An 18,159-nucleotide genomic window follows, 5' to 3' on the forward strand; every position below is an offset into this window, starting at 1 on the left:
ACTTAAATTACTATAATTCCTGATGGAGTAATACAAAATATATTTATATTGCTTTCTGTCTTCTGAAGCTGTGACTCTGAAATAACATAATTAATCCAACCTAAAATTAAATTCTGACTGATATTCTTAATAAGTTGGTATCTATGAAATAAGTTAGTGAAATGAAGAAAACTAAAATTAATATTTAAGTTAGCTATATAGTTTAGTCACTGAGCACCAAACTGACAAAAATACATGATTTTTGCTGTATTTTACAATCTAAGAAGATAATCAATATTGTAAAAATCACTGTAAAGTATTATTCAACAATGTTATATGTTTTTTAAATTACTGGAAAGAGGGTGTCTTGAATTTTAATAATGTAGATACGATTGCCTTATTATCAACTTTGAGATCCTGTAAAAAATCAAAAGCTACTACAAAACGGTATGAAAAATGTACTATTGAACAAACTTTTATTGTCAGCAACAATATAAAATAACAGTCATTTTTGATTTAATGACAGTTCTTACATAGCTAGGTTATTTGGATATTAAGTTATTTAAAGTTGTCATATTACAATTAAAGCTAATCAATACTTAAAAATACTCTATTAAAGACTTACAGTAATATTCTAGTTCAAATATATGTGGTATCCTAAAAATGGTCAGAAAGTATTTTTAAATTAGGAACAATTCAGGGTTCAGTTAAATCCTGTGTTATTTTTTTGAGTTGGAGAACTTTCAATTGAATTTTTTCTTTCAGGAAAGTGACAACCTTTGGTGGGATGCGTTTGCAACAGAGTTTTTTGAAGACGACGCAACCCTCACGCTTACATTATGTTTAGAAGATGGACCTAAGAGATATAGTAAGTAGCCTGTATTTAAGAGTATAATTATTTGTTATTAAAGTTTTGGGTATTGGTATTTGAGTACACACAGAAAACCTGCCTGTGAGAGTAACCACTAAGATTGCTTGCTGAATAGTGAAGAGTCGGTACATGAAATGCCTTCACCAGTAGCAAATCCGTGTCAGTGTCACCGTTTCTGCTCCTCTTCTCTTCCTCTGTAGAAAGTGGGCCAGTCGCACCACTTACCACTGCAGCTTCTGCAACCTTTCCATCTATCTTGTGTACCTGTGTACATGATTGCATACCTTAGGAGAACCCTGTATTTCCTGTTTTTACCAATTTCAGTGGAGGTCACAACAATAAAATCTGAATAAACCTTTCCTAGAGAAGAATAATTTGGATAATGATTGATAATAACACTCAAATATTGTGAAAGAAAGTTTCCACACGATTGTTGAAAAATTAATGACATTTATTTCTCTACTTTTGTGTTTACTTCGAAACATTCATGGTCAAAATTAATTCTCCCTCTTTTTAACTTTCGAACAACTTAATATTTTCAAATGTGAACTGTTATCTGATTACTTTAACTAAACTGAAGTTGGTTTAGCATGTTTTAAAATTGCACACCTTCATCTAAAAATAGGTGGTGGGGGCAACTCAAAATTTGGGCATAGGAAGACCTATTGAGTAGGATGTCAAATAAAGGGTCTTGATGAGACAAAACCAAGGAAAAAATTTACTCTATAAACAAAATTGTAACTATATGAACCTTCATTTGGAAAATAAGTAATTGTCTATGTTTATTTTAATTTTTTACTTTATAACAGTTAAAACCTCTATCAGAAGTAAAAATAATACAGTTTTATAGATAAATTAGTATTAACATTAAAGGATGGTTAAGCATTGATATCATTGGTAATTTCTACGAGAGTTAAGTGCCCCTCTCACTCATTAATGGTAGTTTTAAAAAATCTTTCTCATTGTTGAGTATGATTATTCATTGCTTCTCATTTAGTTTTTACCATAACAAAGCTCAAAATAAAATCTAATGGAAGTATTTGTTACATTAAAAAACTGTTGTTAGTTACAGTATTTGCTGAAGGTTATTGTTCCTCAAACCTTAAGGTAATTCCAATTTGATAAATATATTTTTTTCTTTAAAAAAGTTTTTTGGGAGAAAAAGAAACATAAGGAAAATAGTATGAAGATTTTCAGCAGTAACATATTTGATAAAATCACAATAAAATCTTGACACTTTTTATCCTGGTTTAATTTTATTTCCAGTCAAAGACAAAATGTTTTTAATTCAACGAACAAAGACTTTTTATACAGATGGAGTTGGGTCATCTTAAAACACCTAATGGACTGACGGATTAATGGGGAAAATGCAGACACAGCAATAGGTTATTACTGGTTTTTACTATAAAACTATGGTTTTTTGTTTAAGTATTAAAAACAAAATATGAACAACATTTTACAATAAGTAAAAGACAGTTGTCTATCAGTTGATACTATGAGGAAGGTGTTTTAATTTGATGGATGCAATGATGATTGTATGTAAAAAATGAATGGAGTAAATCATATCTTTTAGTGGTGATCTCTTACTGATACTTAGTAAGAACACAAAGGACAAAAGGTTTTGATTGTATGAAAACAAATGTCAAAAATTTGTGTGTGTATATATATATATATATATATATATATATATATATATATATATATATATATATATATAGGGTAGATAATATGTTATTGAGCTAAAAAAATAAGTAACCAAATCAAGGTTAAATATAATTTTGCTGTATCAAATAACAAAAGATTTAAAACTACCTTTCTAGGTTTTTATATGAGCTCCTCAGTTGCATGGCAATCATAAAGCATGTTCGCAATACTGTACTCTATGTACATGTAAATAAAGCTGACTTTGACTTTGTTCGATCTCCATTCAGATCCGCTTAATGTGGTAGAAGTCAGTTGTTATTGCTGTGTTGATTTTTTCCCCCTTAAGTGTTAAGTGTGTATTTTTTTCCATAACCTTAAAAAAACAAATTTAAAGGAGTTAAGTCATGGTGTCTTAGCACCCATAACCTAGTACTATCCATTCAATTCAACGGTCAGGGTGTTGTTTGTTGAGAGTTGAGGACTATCAGATTGTGGTGAGGCAGTGCTCTATTGTGCTGAAATATTGCATTACCTCTTTATCTGTCTTCAGTTTGTGTGAACATATAGTGTCCAAGTAGTTAGTGTCGCCAATTGTGTTCTCTGCAAAAATGAAAGGGTTCTTACATCATATCATACCACACATATGCGAGGCCTGTTTTTTTTTTAAAGTAAATACCATTTTGAAATTCCATAGTTGCTGTTTTGCGGTCGGTGTCTTGCTCTTGCACACTATTTACCTTCATCTGTTAGCAAGGCACAGATGCATTTACAGCAAAAATCAATTGCTTTTACACCTGTTCTCCTGTCAATTAAAAATCCCACAGGGAGTAAAGTACGTGCTGTTCTTTTCTTCATGCTTAAGGCATGAAATCGTTTGAAATTTACCATAGGAATTTTTATGTATATGGACAAAACATCATTAATGGACTGACACTCATGGGTAAGACCTTTTAAAGTTGGACAAAAAAATGTTCATGATAAGTGGATGATCCTCAATAATCACCATGAAGTACATGATAAAGTGAAAATGAATAGACATTTAACAAATTCTTCATTATCAGAAGTGTTTCCTCAAATTTCTTGAAGTGTGCTCTGTGACGTTTTTATTGTGAAACGTGTATTTCTGTGTGGTAATACTCATCCACATTTGGTAAAAGGAACTCAAGATTTCATCACAGCATTTTGCTAAGAACAATTTGATATAAATGGTACATACTATGGTATATACTATGGTACTATATACTATGGTATATACATAAATGGTACATACTTAAAAAAACAAGCCTCGTACATTTAGTGTATCATGAATATATTCCAATTTTGATTGGGTTGCTGAAATCTTTATTTCCGGCAGTTGTGACTATTCATACAACCATTCTTGTGAACAAGTTTTCTCAAAGCTAGTAGCTAAAAGTAATTCCATTGAGATGAAACTTGCTTAAATGAAGCAATTAAACTTACCAAGCATTTAGTCTCAAACATTTGTAAATTATACTTTGAATAGTGGTTTTTGGCATACTTAATCCAAAACTATATCGAGCAAACAGTGCATTTCTATAGCCTAGCAAACATGCCTCCTAAACATTCTATATTTTATTCTGATGTCATGGGTTGGCTAGGATATTTCTTAACTACTCTTCCAGTTTCTCTAAACTTAAGGTGTGAATTTAAATTTTGCTTACCACTACACTACACATTATGTTTTGGTTAATCATTATGTACACAGTCTACTTAAAACAAACCAGTGGCAATATAAAAACTTCTACTTTTTGTCAGTAGTATCACGTTGGTTTTCCCAGAATCGCTTAATTATACTTTAACGATTATAAATTAAAATCAAGGATACTTTATTATTAATAGTGGTATTAGGCCACTCCTCACTCAGCAAATGAGGTGAATAATCCATCTCCTTGGTTAGTTGTTTTGCACAGCTTGGTTAAAGAAGACAAAATTTATAACTAAAATGTTGACTGGTTTTCCTAAATTATACATGGTGGTGAAACTGGTGGAGTGGGTCTAAAAGAATTGTTTTATGTATAGTATCTTTTACTGTATTTTTGTAAGATGTACCTAATTGTGTTGGTTCTTTTTGCAGCAATAGGAAGGACGCTGATCCCCCGGTACTTCAGGAGTATATTCGAAGGTGGTGTGACCGAACTGTATTACAACCTGAAGCACCCGAAGGAATCGTTCCACAACACGAGTATTACATTAGACTGTGATCAATGCACCATGGTGACTCATCACGGCAAGCCCATGTTTACCAAGGTAAGTAGACCAATGTAACAATTCTCTATAAGAATAAAAATAGTTGGCCTATCTAGCCAGCTGTACTGGCAACATTTAGGTTTTAGTCTCATGAGAACAATGTTAAACTTCAAATGTTTTTACTACTAATATTTAGCTGTAGAATTATAGAAAATGTCTGCCTTATTCCTCCAATTGGTCGGGCCATATGACAAAAAATTGTTCATTCCGAATAAAGAACGCTGGTTAGTAAATTCCATCACTCGTTTAAATCTCCAGGGAGACATGGAGTCTTTCAGGCCTTGATTTGGATTTGGAAGGAAGTTTGACTCGGTTTTACCATCCTTCCTTACTGGATGTCTCTTGATCAAACTGAGTGATACTGAGTAAGGGCGTAGATCAGATCACTGAAGAATCAGGTCGATGGTACCCTACTATAAAGTATTGGCTAGGCCTGATGTCTAGTCTGTTACTGTGAACGCAGTTAAAGGTGGTCATTAGGATATAGAGGATGCCATTGGTAACACCTATGTAGCGTTCATGTACAGAGTGATACTGAGTGAGGGCGTAGATCAGATCACTGATGAATCAGGTCGATGGTAACCCTACTATAAAGTATTGGCTAGCTCTGATGGCTAGTCTCTTACTGTGAACTCAGTTAAAGGTGGTCATTAGGATATAGAGGATGCCATTGGTAACACCTCTGTAGCCTTTATGTACAGAGTGATACTGAGTGAGGGCGTAGATCAGATCACTGATGAATCAGGTCGATGGTAACCTACTATAAAGTATTGGCTAGCTCTGATGGCTAGTCTGACTGTGAACGCAGTTAAAGGTGGTCATTAGGATATAGAGGATGCCATTGGTAACACCTCTGTAGCCTTTATGTACAGAGTGATACTGAGTGAGGTAGATCAGATCACTGATGAATCAGGTCGATGGTACCCTACTATAAAGTATTGGCTAGGCCTGATGGCTAGTCTCTTACTGTGAACTCAGTTAAAGGTGGTCATTAGGATATAGAGGATGCCATTGGTAACACCTCTGTAGCCTTTATGTACAGAGTGATACTGAGTGAGGGCCTAGATCAGATCACTGATGAATCAGGTCGATGGTACCCTACTATAAAGTATTGGCTAGGCCTGATGGCTAGTCTCTTACTGTGAACTCAGTTAAAGGTGGTCATTAGGATATAGAGGATGCCATTGGTAACACCTCTGTAGCCTTTATGATCAGATCACTGATGAATCAGGTCGATGGTAACCTACTATAAAGTATTGGCTAGACCTGATGGCTAGTCTCTTACTGTGAACGCGGTTAAAGGTGGTCATTAGGATATAGAAGGTGTGGTAACACTCTGTAGCCTATGGATATATAGTAGAGCTGCCATTGGTAACACCTCTGTAGCCTTTATGTATAGAATGGTACTGAGTAAGGGCGTAGATCGGATCACTCTTTGATGAATCAGGTCGATGATATCCAGCCGTAAAGTATTAGTTAAAGATTGTTGTCAATGAGGAGTCTTGTCTCCTCTTGTGTGGTGTCTATAAGGCTTGTTATACCTCTCAATTCAAATGGATTGTAAGTTTGATATTTTTAAAGTCCTGAAATAGGTTTATATGTCAGAATAAATTTTAGTTTTACAGTAACTATTTGGCCACATAGCTATTACATATCATATTACCCGAATTTGTATGTACAGATTATTAAAACTTTTTTTAAACGCTAAACAATTAATTAGGTTTAACATATATTCTACAGTATATAGAGTGATTTATAAAGTTTTTCAGTTCTACTGATCAAAAGGTATTCAAGTTCACTATACAGTGCAACAGTGACAAAATAAAAAATACTCATTTCCGTAAGATTATTAGCACAGACTTTTATTTATGTTCTGAGCGGCATTGGAGATGAAACTTTCCATGCTTCATACATCTTGATTTCAGATCATTAACCCTTTTAGTGCCAAGAACCAATGAGATTGGCTCACAGGTATTTTCGAAAAGTGCTGGGGCTGTTGACATTGGTCCACGAGTTTATCTTAAAAATCCCGAGGATGAACTCTAGTCGGCTTTTCAGATATGTATTATTCTGTTACTAAATTTTGGCATATGGCATTTTACTTAGTCTCATTTTATACTTAATAAATCAAATTAACATAGATTTATTTTGATTTGATTTGATTTGTTACAGCTAGTAAAAGCTATTTGTCAAAAATGAGAGATAGCTTTTATGAGAGTGCAGATTTTCATTACTTTGCACTAATTTATAAGAAAAGGCATACTCAATATTACAGATACTTACTTTTTTTGAAACTTGCTAAGTTATACTTAAGATTAAAAAATTAAAATGTTTCTTAACCAATACGTAAAAACATTTTTTAATATAAAATTTAATTCCAAAAGACAGTGGCCATCACCTTTCCAGCTGACAAGACAGTCTTCGCCTTCTTTGATGCACTCTCCCCACTCTTCGTCCATTGTTTAGACTGTTGTTTGGTCTCTGGAATGTAATGGTGGATCCAAGTTTCATCCACACTTATGAATCTGCGCAAAAAGTGCTGTAGATTGCACCTGAAAAGTGTGAAATTCGGAGTAGAAATGTTAATTCGTTTCCATTTTTGGTCCAAAATAATCATAGCTTCTTCATGGAGGAAGCTATGTGCACTCATTTCAATTGAGATGCTACAATGTTAGCTATCTTGCAAACTTTTAATCTTCAATTACCATATCATGCATGTAATCGATGCTTCCTGTGTGGTAACTTCAATGGGCCGACCGAAGCGTGCTTCATCTTCTGTGCTTCACCAACCATATTTAAACTCATTGAGCCAAAAGTAAATGGTCTTCAATGTTGGTGCAGAACCCACATGAACTTCATCTAACTCGGATTTGATCTGTGCAGCTGTCCAACCCTTCAAATAAATATGTTTAATGAACTGACGAAATTCATTTTTCTCCATCCTAAGGAACTAACTATGCATTTCCTCTTCAGCTGGCTGCCAACAATCAACTAATAAGAGCTGTGATTCAAAACTTGTAATATCCGTGGAAATATCAGGCTTATCAAAAACAGTGTAGGTTCCGAAAATTTCCCACTCTTTCATACAAATTTACCAGACCTATCAAACCACCCTTGTACTTTTCCCCCTACATAATTGTAGAAAAAAATCATCTCCTTATGTTTATTTTTTTAAGTTATGAATTATTTGAATGAACACTACAAAAACACCAGTAGAGAGCTTGGCACTGAGGTAACCTGTCATAAAAGCTTAGCACTGACAGCACCACCTCTTCAAAATTGTTTGGCACTCAAAGGGCGAATATTCCGTGACTAAATCTACTCTGATGGCTATAAAATTTCCCGGCACAGTTTTTGGAGAATTTACTGGTTATTTCCTCAAGTATTGATATAAATATTATGATTAATTGTTTTCTGTTAAATGGATGACTGTTCACTAAATATGTGTTTAGTTTTTTGTCAAAATTTCTTTATTTTGATCTGCTATACAAAAAATAAAAGGTATCTCTCTTATTTCACCAGGAGACATTAGGGCTAAGAAGTACTCTGTGGCACTTAACCTGGAAATTTGGGGGGAGGTGGTGACCAGCCTTATGAAGTAATGTGAAAATAAAAATGTGAACAGATTATTTTGCATCAAAATTTTGCTAGTTTAAGAACAACTTAAATGTTGTACATAAATGAAACTATAAGATACAAAACAAAAAGTGGTCAGTTTATAAATAAAAAAAAAGGATGTGTACTTTAAAAGTTTGATAAAAGTAGTTTTAGTAATATAATTATACATGAATATATTATACTGCTTATTTTCTTTCCGAGAATGAAACAATACAGTAGCAACAAACTAAATTTCATAATTCATATTCAAAGACTTAAAGGACCTGCATTTTGTGATGTGAGGTGTATTTTAAATGTAAATACTGGAACTTTGTACCATCAGTGAAGCACTGCAGTCGATATTCCACACAAGTCTTCCTAGTTCACTGGCTCTAACACTACAGAAATGGCATTGGTCGATAAAATAATGTACAAAGATTTTTATCAATAGTAAAAGGATTGAGTATAACAATTTGTTGTGTACTGTGTCTTTTGAATGACAATCTTTACTAGTTTATTCAAAAGAACTGTCATCCAGGTTTCTGTTCCTTGTACTTTTTAAGTGTGTATAAATTTTCTCAAACTAGTGGATTAGTTAGAAATATTAATTTAAACTTTTGAGAAGATTTTGTAAAAACTATACATTTGTATCAATACGTTTTTGTTGTGACATTTGTGAAATGATTGGTTATTTATACATGTACACACACACCGCTTGTGTATTTATAGATTTTTAAGCGTTTGCTATTAATATGCTGGTAGTTAAAATATATATATATGATTAAAATAGTCTGATTATACTAAAAGATTAGATACACAAATGATTACACAAATGAGAAAGTAACACACTATGTTGAAACTAAAAAGTAACAGCAGACAAGTTTTAAGAAAACACCATCACCTGAGCAAACATGACAGGTTTGTCAGCACATGATAAGATAAAACAGGGATAAAAACAGAGAGCACACAAGCTCACACTGATCACACACTGAGGTGTTACCATAAGCTTCAGAGCACTATATACATCACTGCTTGGTCTTGCTGTGTTTCTTGCGTAATGATTTACATTTCCACAATTGAGGATGTGTTTAGGTGAAGGTATCTAAATATCACAACTAAGTTCTTATTTATTGCAGCAATATTATCTTAACTTCTTATAAAAATTGGAGAATATGAGGGGAATAAGGTTCAAATAAATCACAAACCTTTTGGACAAACCATTTTCTGTACCTTTAGTTAGATTACTGAGACATCTCGTGTACCTGTATGTAATGGTTCACCTTTCACTCCTATTCTTTTGTAGACTTGAATCAGTTAAATCACACAAATCTTGACTAGCAGATATTGTTTCAGCTATTAGTTAGATATTGAGACATCTTTTGTTTGTAAGGGTTCACTCCTAGTCCGTTATAGACTTGAATCAGTAAATCGCATTAAAAATAATGCGTCTTATTCTCAGGTTGTATTTACATATTCTTTATTTTTAACAAGTTATAAAATACGAGGGGTATTAGAAAAATAAGGTTCCCATGATTTTTTTAAATAGACAGCTCTATATTTCTACTTAGTGTTATACATCAATTTAAAACTTAAAAGTTAAGCTATTTTTTCACATAATCACCGTTTCTGTCCAAACACTTTTGTAGACGATGCTCCAACTTTTCTATCCCCATGTTGTAGAATTCTGCCGCCAATCCTTTGAGGAATCGAGTAACCTCTTCCTTGACTTCATCATCGGTACTGAAGCGTTGGCCACCCAAGTGTTCCTTTAATTTTGGGAATAAGTGATAATCACTTGGGGCTAGGTCTGGGCTGTAGGGGGGATGGGGCACAATAGTCTAGCCAAAATTTGTCAGCAGTTCTTGAGTTTGACGTGAGACATGAGGTCGAGTGTTGTCATGGAGAATCACCGCTCACACACTTTGTGATAGCCTAATTTTTCGGTTAAAATCTTATGAATTGTAGTGCTGGAAATCTCATGAATAAGCAAAGCAAGTTCGTGAATGGTGATTCTCCGATCTTCAAACAATAATCTCTCAACGTTTTCAACAACTCCATCTGAAACTGAAGTCCGTCCAATTCAGTTTTCATCGTGAATTTCCATGCGCCCTTCATTGAATTCTCCACACCATTTCCGAACGTGTTGAACAGATATGCAGTTTTCCCCATAAACTTCGATTAACTGACGATGAATTTCAATAGATTAAATCTGTTTTGCATTTAAAAAACGTATCACAGCACGAATTTCGCATCTGGCGGTAACAACGATAGGGAGCTCCATCTTCGAAGGCAGCTAGGCTGGCACTGTTGGACGTAGAGAGGCGCGAGTGGTATGGATAGAGAGAGGGACAGCTGATGAGTAAGACAGTGTTGCCAGATTTCTCCCAAAATAACGCATTCTGTCTCGGCAGCATAGGGAACCTTAATTTTCTAATACCCCTCGTAAAAACATATATTTATGAAGTTGATATCCTAGTCAAGAAATGTAGTGATGTCTTTTTGACCTAGTATGGCTCAAAATATTAAATTATGATGTCATTTATTGAATTTGATATAGTCTATGGACCTTTATGATACTGCAAATATTTTACAAAAAACTTTTAAAGTGGCTTGTGAATTTTACTAAAACTCATTGGGAATGCGACAAGATCTATGTACAAAGTACTAGCACATTTGAAAAGTGCTTAAGTTTTTAATTGTTTTCCGAGAAATCACAAAATCATATACCAAAAGGAAAAAGTTTTTTCTTAGTTATTAAAATAACTCGTCTCTCCTACTTTGCCCATTTCGTACGTCCCAGGATATTACAGAATCCTCATCCCATATTATACCTCAACATTATTTTCAATATTACCATTGTATGATACTATTTCAGTAGGCGGGCAATTTGAATTCCAGTAGGAACACAGTAATTTTTCATAGCAAGAATTTGCTTAGTAATGTGTATGGTTGCAGGTGTGTGCACGGAAGGCAGGCTGATCCTGGAGTTTACGTTTGACGACCTGATGAGGATCAAATCGTGGCACCTGGCTGTGAGGACGCACCGAGAGCTTGTGCCTCGCTCCGTGGTAGGTCTTCATACTCAGCAGGACCCCGGCATGTTGGACCAACTCACCAAGAATATCACGCGGCAAGGCATCACCAACTCTACCCTTAACTACCTCAGGGTATGTCTCATCCTCAAGAAAACTTAATCCTCAACTGAATTTCGATTCATATTTTTAAATAAGTAGCTTTATTGGCCTTAATTTCACATTAGTGGGATTTTAAAAATGATTCAAATGATGATATGTTGTAAGACCCTAATTTGAAATAACAAAGTTATAAAAGATTTGGTGTGTGTATTTTCATAAGGAACAGTTTGTATTAAAAATTTAATGAAGCATTTAAATACCTTTACAGAGCTGGATCACATCACACTTTGTTCAGTTGCCCTTTGTGGGAACCTGCAAGGTTGCTATCTTCCTCTTGTGTGTAATTGGAGCTTTGTTATTTGTTTCTTGGACTTTGTTATTTATAGAGAAGATAGTTATCAACAACAGCAACATCTAAGAGCCAAAATATCAACTTCATTTCCACTGGACGTTTTAGTTCTTCTCATGAAAATTTGGTATGAAAGAATCTGCTTGGTCAACACCTCCCATTCTTTCTGTATTTTCAGCAACCATTTCAGGCTTTTGAAAAAAGGTATGTTAAGGTTTTCCTGGGGACATAATCGTGTTTTATTCTTAATAGTTCATTTGTATTGTCTTTCCCACATACAATGCCCATATTAGATTTCTTCTTCTTCCCTCAGTTCTTGTTGAGAACATGGTTTTTTTAAGGAACTCTCCTCGTTGTTGAGAGTTTTTGTCCATAGTCAGCAGTTATTAGTCATTTATTGCTTTAATTTAGTTAAATTAAAGTAAATGTACATTAGACATTACTGTATTTGTACAATGTAATACTTATCAACAACTACTGGTGTCAATAGGAGGATCTGTGAGAGCCTTGAAGGAGTCGCATAGATTTACTAAAAGCTTTGTAGTTTTTTGGAGAACTGAGGCTAAGTTTTGTTTGCTTTTTCCATAACGTTTAGATAAAATTTGCCAGGGTTGTATAGTTTGTATTTTATTGTTCCCTTGAAGAAGTTCGGACTTCAGCCCACATAAATATTTGATTTAGGTGGTTGGTATGTTTTGTACTTTTCTTGGACATGATTTACCAAACATCTTGTTTTCAGGTCTCTGTCGGTCAAACCCCTCTTCAAGACTGAATTTCAAATTCCAGACAATAAAAGAAAATAGTAATTCTGTGTCAAACATACCAAATGTATCTGTTTAGTAGATAAATAATCTGTTAGGTCAAGTTGAGGAGCAGTCCCATATTTAGTGGGATGCCAAAAAATGCTTTTAGTTCTTCAACTATAGTATTATTTCATGTATGTAATCTACTACAAGCAGCATTTTCTTTCTTTTCATTAATGTATTTTTTTCAATATTATTTCATTGAAGTATAGATGGAAGTATTTGATTGGTTTTGTGTTTTTATGAAAATGTCTAAGAAAATTTATTCCTTTTTGTATTTTAAATAATACATTTTACTTTATGTAGAACATGCACGTTGCACCCACTTGCAGTCTCATGCTACGTCTTGTTCTTTGGTACTTTCTTCTCTTTCTACCTGCCCTCCTTTATTTTTATGTTCATCACTTTGTTGATCTTCATTGTCCACCACAGGTGTACCATCCATTAGAACAGAACTTAAAAGAATATTTGAATCTATATTTACATTAGTATAGGTGTTCTGTTTCTTCTTCTGTCCTTTGGGTTTGAATATTCCTTTTGTTGTTTTTATCATCTTGTCACTATTTACATAATTATTATCACAAGTCACATCGTTCAAATGTGGAAAATTGTACTCCAACTAACTCTTAAGCTCTTGAATTCCAGTAACACTATTTGCCTCTGATTCAGTACTACTAAGAGTATTTTGCCCTTCAAATAATAGTGCACTATGCACTGAAACATTTTCATCATTCATACTGTCACTGTTTTATGAAATTATATTGTATGCCTATATATTTTTTTCGGATTTTTTTTTATTTAGTAAATTTATAACTTGTTCTTCAAATTAAAATAATGTATTCTAAACGAAATTTTGAAAACAAATAACTTTTAAAAATACGACAATACTCTGATGGTGCCAATACGTTTAATCAGCTGTCTCAGTTGCAGGTGCAGAAACAACAGTGTTACCACCTCACCATTATTACATTCCTAATTACCATGAATACAACTACTAAGATTAATTATGTCAAAGTTACTGTATATACTTTACAACAACTAAGTTAGATTTATAATTTTTAGTGGATATATTGACCAACACTTGTTAGTTTCAAATTGAATAACGGGTTTCTCCATTAGGCCCTCACTAAGGAAATACTGTTTGCAGATATTATTTTAATACTCTGCAAGGTTTAGTAATTCAATTTACAATATAATTTAATGAAATACTTCTAAATTTTAAGAGTTGTATCATGTTTTATACACTCAATACAATGATGCACACAAATCATATTCACAAAATATATAAATGTCAATGTACACGTCAACTGAATACTGAGTATACAAAGTACTGAAATATATGTGCCCGCTAATTACAGAATATTAAGAGAGATGTCACATATATTCTTTCAACTTCTCCTTGGAAATTTGTAGAGAGCTGTGATTGTTTGATGTACGATAGTATTACAATGTGTTTTGTAATAATAGTTTGATGCTGTTATGTTATAGTTGTGCGTGATCCTTGAGCCGATGCAGGAGCTGATGTCGAGACACAAGGCGTACGCGCTGCCGCCACGAGATTGTCTCAAGACAACGCTGTTCCAGAAGTGGCAGAGGATGATTGCCCCGCCGGGTAAGCAAGGTAGTTCTCCGCACGCCATCGTTCTGTAAAACACACAGACTAACACGATTGGCCATTACCCAAATACTGGTGTTGTAATTTTTCTTGTAAAATGTTAGGTGATTGGATTGACTTTCAATTTATTTCATATACAGTTAACAAAAAATACTTTCCAGAATAACAGTTGTTCAGCATTATGGGGAAATTTTAGTTCCTAAGTTGCAGAGGGTGCCATATGTATATAAATACCAATTATGTACGAGGCACGTCCTGAAAGTAAGTGTACTGGTACTCTCACAGCTGCAGGGAATACATTTTTGACCTTCAACTGTGACTGACGAACTTGTGGAAAAAATCGAGAATGCGGTCCGTGACGATCGCAGATAACGTTAGATGAACTTTCTGCGATGTTTCCCCAAATCTTCAGATCCCTGATACATGAAACAATCACAGAAACTCTCGGATATCGGAAATTGTCTGCGAGATGGGTCCCAAAACAACTGACAGAACAGCACAAGTTGAATCGAGTGCAAAGCTCCAGAGTTTTTGGAACGCTACGAACTCGAAGGCGATCATTTTCTCTATTCTATTGTCACTAGAGACAAAACTTGGGTTGCCCACTACACGCCTGAAACTAAGAGGCAGTCTAAACAGTTTTCACCTCAAATTTCAACCGGAGCTTTACCCCTCACAACAAGGTAGTGAATGACGGCGCGAATTTCGCACTTGGCGGGAGATACGATCGTCATTTTTCACGAGAGATGCTACTGTGTCAAGAGTTTTCAAAACACTAACCTCGGATTGGTCTCGTTTTGAAGGGGAGGATTCAGGCTACGCAGCAGTGTTGCCAATATGTCGAAAAAGTGTTCCCTACAGTTATAAGAGTACCAGTACACTTACTTTCTGGACGTGCCTCGTACATAAACATCCAATATTGTTGTTTGAGTTCCATGAAAATTGAATGCACTTATTTTAATAAAAGGAAAACATATTAACTCTTTTAATGCCATGCAATTATTGTTCCTGTCTAAACTTATTTTACTTCAGGAATTACCAGAGGAAAAAACCGAGTACTTTTCAGTAATTTACGAAAAAATGTATAAATCCAATTTCACTAACGGTAACTTAACATATTTGGCATTAAAATTTATTTATTTTTGGCGGCTATAACTTCAAAAGAATAACAAAGTTAAAAAATTAGAGTAGAATAAAGAATTTTAAGTTTTTTAAACAATATTTTTATTTAACCCTTTGAACCCCAGGCGACGAAATATCGTCGCCGGGAAGATATGCGAAGATCCCCGCGGCGACGATGTATCGTCGCCAATGAAGTTGCGAGAATCCCCGGGCGACGTAATATCGTCGCCATGATATATGCGTTTAATACATATTTATTTGAAATCGTAAAATACTTATTTTATGAGTATTAATACATATTTCTATGTATTTTATTAAAATACTAATTTTTTTATTTATTTATTTACTAATTTATTTATTTAGGTAATATCAGTGATTTTTTGTGTTGTACGCCTAGAGGTTTTTACAAGTCGCATACTTTTATATAAAAATTCAAAAAAGTTTATTTTTAGAGATATCAATATAATTTTTTTTGTACATACACAAAACTAAATTTAGAAAAATAAAATGTGGGTGCCCATGGTAAAAATATTTCTTATTTTTTAATTAAAAAATCTTAAAATCAATTTTTTTGCCTAAAAATCTATATACATATATTTTAAAATTATTTTAATGTTGTTAAACATTTTTTTATACTTCAGACTAATCTTTTTCTGTGTATACAATTTCATTCTGGACATTTTGGTGTGTAATACAAGACAATAGCATAAAAAATAGCAAAAGTATAAATTTTTTACAAACAGTATGCAAAACAGCTGTTTCTGCTCCGGGGATTCTCGGTAGTTCTTAGGTCAAATGATTTTGGTACGTTTTTTCCACCATCAATATTTTGGTCTGGGGTTCAAAGGGTTAAGAAATTAGATGTTTTTACAGTAAGAATTGTGTTTTATGGGTACATTTGATAAAAACACAAAAAAAGAAAGTAAAAAAAAAGAAAGAAGTGGGTCTAGAAAGTAATGAACCTTTTGAAATTAAAAAAAAAAATTGTGAAAAGAAAAACCTTTTATTATGTATATTTAAACGCTATAGTCTTGGGCTATTTATCAACCTAATCTCCATTTCAAATCAAGATATTTACCATAGTGTGACACAAGTTTTCTCGATTCCAACTTAAATAAAATCCACCACCTTACGTCTTAACCACTGGTTAACGCCAGCATGAAGCTCGGTGTGATAATCAAAATGCTGTTTTACGAGGCAGGACTTATTGCTGTAAAAAGGAGGTAGTCATTGGGCACTAGATCTAGGATGATCAAACATCTCCCATCCTAAAATATATAATAGCAGTCAGGTATTTGAGCTGAGTTTCCTCCAATGCTTACTTTGTATTGCATGCCGTAGTTATTGCAGTTTTTCACAATACCTTTCTGCATTGATTGTTCTCATTCAAGGAAACCAACCAGAATCACAGTTTCCATGGTCTTTCTCATTGACATTTTTTGGAGATCTTGGTTATTTTGGGAGAATGCATGTATCCACATTCTGTAGACTGCCTTTTTGACTTACAATTATTATGCTTAACCCATGTATAATCACAAGTTACTACAATACGATCAAGAAGTTTGTATGTTTATCACAGTCTTCAAAGAAATAGTAACAAGCCTTAGTTTTTTTGGGGTCTTCTGTAAGGAATTTTGGAACCCACTTGGTATAAAATTTCTGTTCAAGCTTCTCTACAAAAATTACACAAATAACCTTTGTAAAATTTATGAAAAATGTTCTAAAAGTTAAGTAATAGTAAAATGGAAATTTCTTCACACATTTTTTATTCATTTCTATCAACTAGTCTTCAGTAACCAGACTAGGCCAAGCATTGTGGTCTTCTTTTTAAAAATTGGTTAGGCCATTTTAAAAATTAATGCACTGCTGTCTCGCTCAGCATTTACTCATTCCACTCTCATTAACGTCACAAAGTTAGTGATAGATTTAAATTGGTTTGTGGATTTTTGCAAACAAAAACCTAATCACTCAGTGCACTTCATATGTGACATGATTTTCTACTTGCTTCCACAGCTCAATGCATACTGAGCATAGAAATCTTTTCACCCCAAGATAACAGGTTTATCTCTGTCCACTTGTGAGCTAGTTACAAACATCTGTTACCTTTAAACAACCATCATATATTGTAATGTGACAAGCACAAATAAAATATTTCTAAACATTTGGATGAAAACACTTCAAATATAACATTATAATCCCGAAAATACAGGTGACTATAGATCATCATAATTCTTAAAAAATGCAAGAAGGAAAAATCTATTTATTTTCATAGCTGAAGTTCTTTTCATAGAGTATTAAATCAACAAAAATCTGTGGTACCTGTAGATGTCCATGAATGTGACAGTCAAACTGTATGTGGATATATTTGTATTGGCTGTGTAATTTTTCAGTTCATTTCCTCCTATAGATGGATCAAGTTAATATTGACTGTGTACTTGAACATGCACATACGAGGGGGTACCCAAAAAAAACCGGAATTATTTTATACAAATTATATATTATCAAATTTTTTACAATACGACCTTATCTCCTTCAAAATAATCTCCATTACAACTAATACACTTGTCCCAACGGTATTTCCATTGATCAAAACATTTTGTGTAGTCATCTTTAGAAATGGCTGCAAGCTCGAGCTTCGTTTTTTTCTTAACCTCTTCAACGCTGTCAAATCGTTGTTGACCTTTCAAGCCTCTTTTCATGTGTGGAAATAAAAAAAAGTCGCATGGAGCGAGGTCAGGCGAGTAAGGTGCGTGGGGCAGCGGAACCATGCCGTTTTT

At 33.8% G+C, this 18,159-nt stretch overlaps 1 protein-coding gene across 1 annotated transcript in view; it reads left to right on the forward strand.

The window, feature by feature from the left end:
• The window catches only part of LOC124374384 (LIM domain-binding protein 2-like), a 162,015-nt gene that overhangs the window by 130,068 nt on the left and 13,788 nt on the right, over positions 1 to 18,159 (forward strand). Inside the window, 4 exon segments of the mRNA XM_046832609.1 lie at positions 745 to 847; positions 4,590 to 4,762; positions 11,317 to 11,526; positions 14,134 to 14,257. Of these exon segments, the coding sequence (XP_046688565.1) occupies positions 745 to 847; positions 4,590 to 4,762; positions 11,317 to 11,526; positions 14,134 to 14,257 (610 nt within the window).

This window comes from Homalodisca vitripennis, chromosome 1 (genome assembly GCF_021130785.1).
Source record: "Homalodisca vitripennis isolate AUS2020 chromosome 1, UT_GWSS_2.1, whole genome shotgun sequence".
Lineage (NCBI taxonomy): Eukaryota > Metazoa > Arthropoda > Insecta > Hemiptera > Cicadellidae > Homalodisca > Homalodisca vitripennis.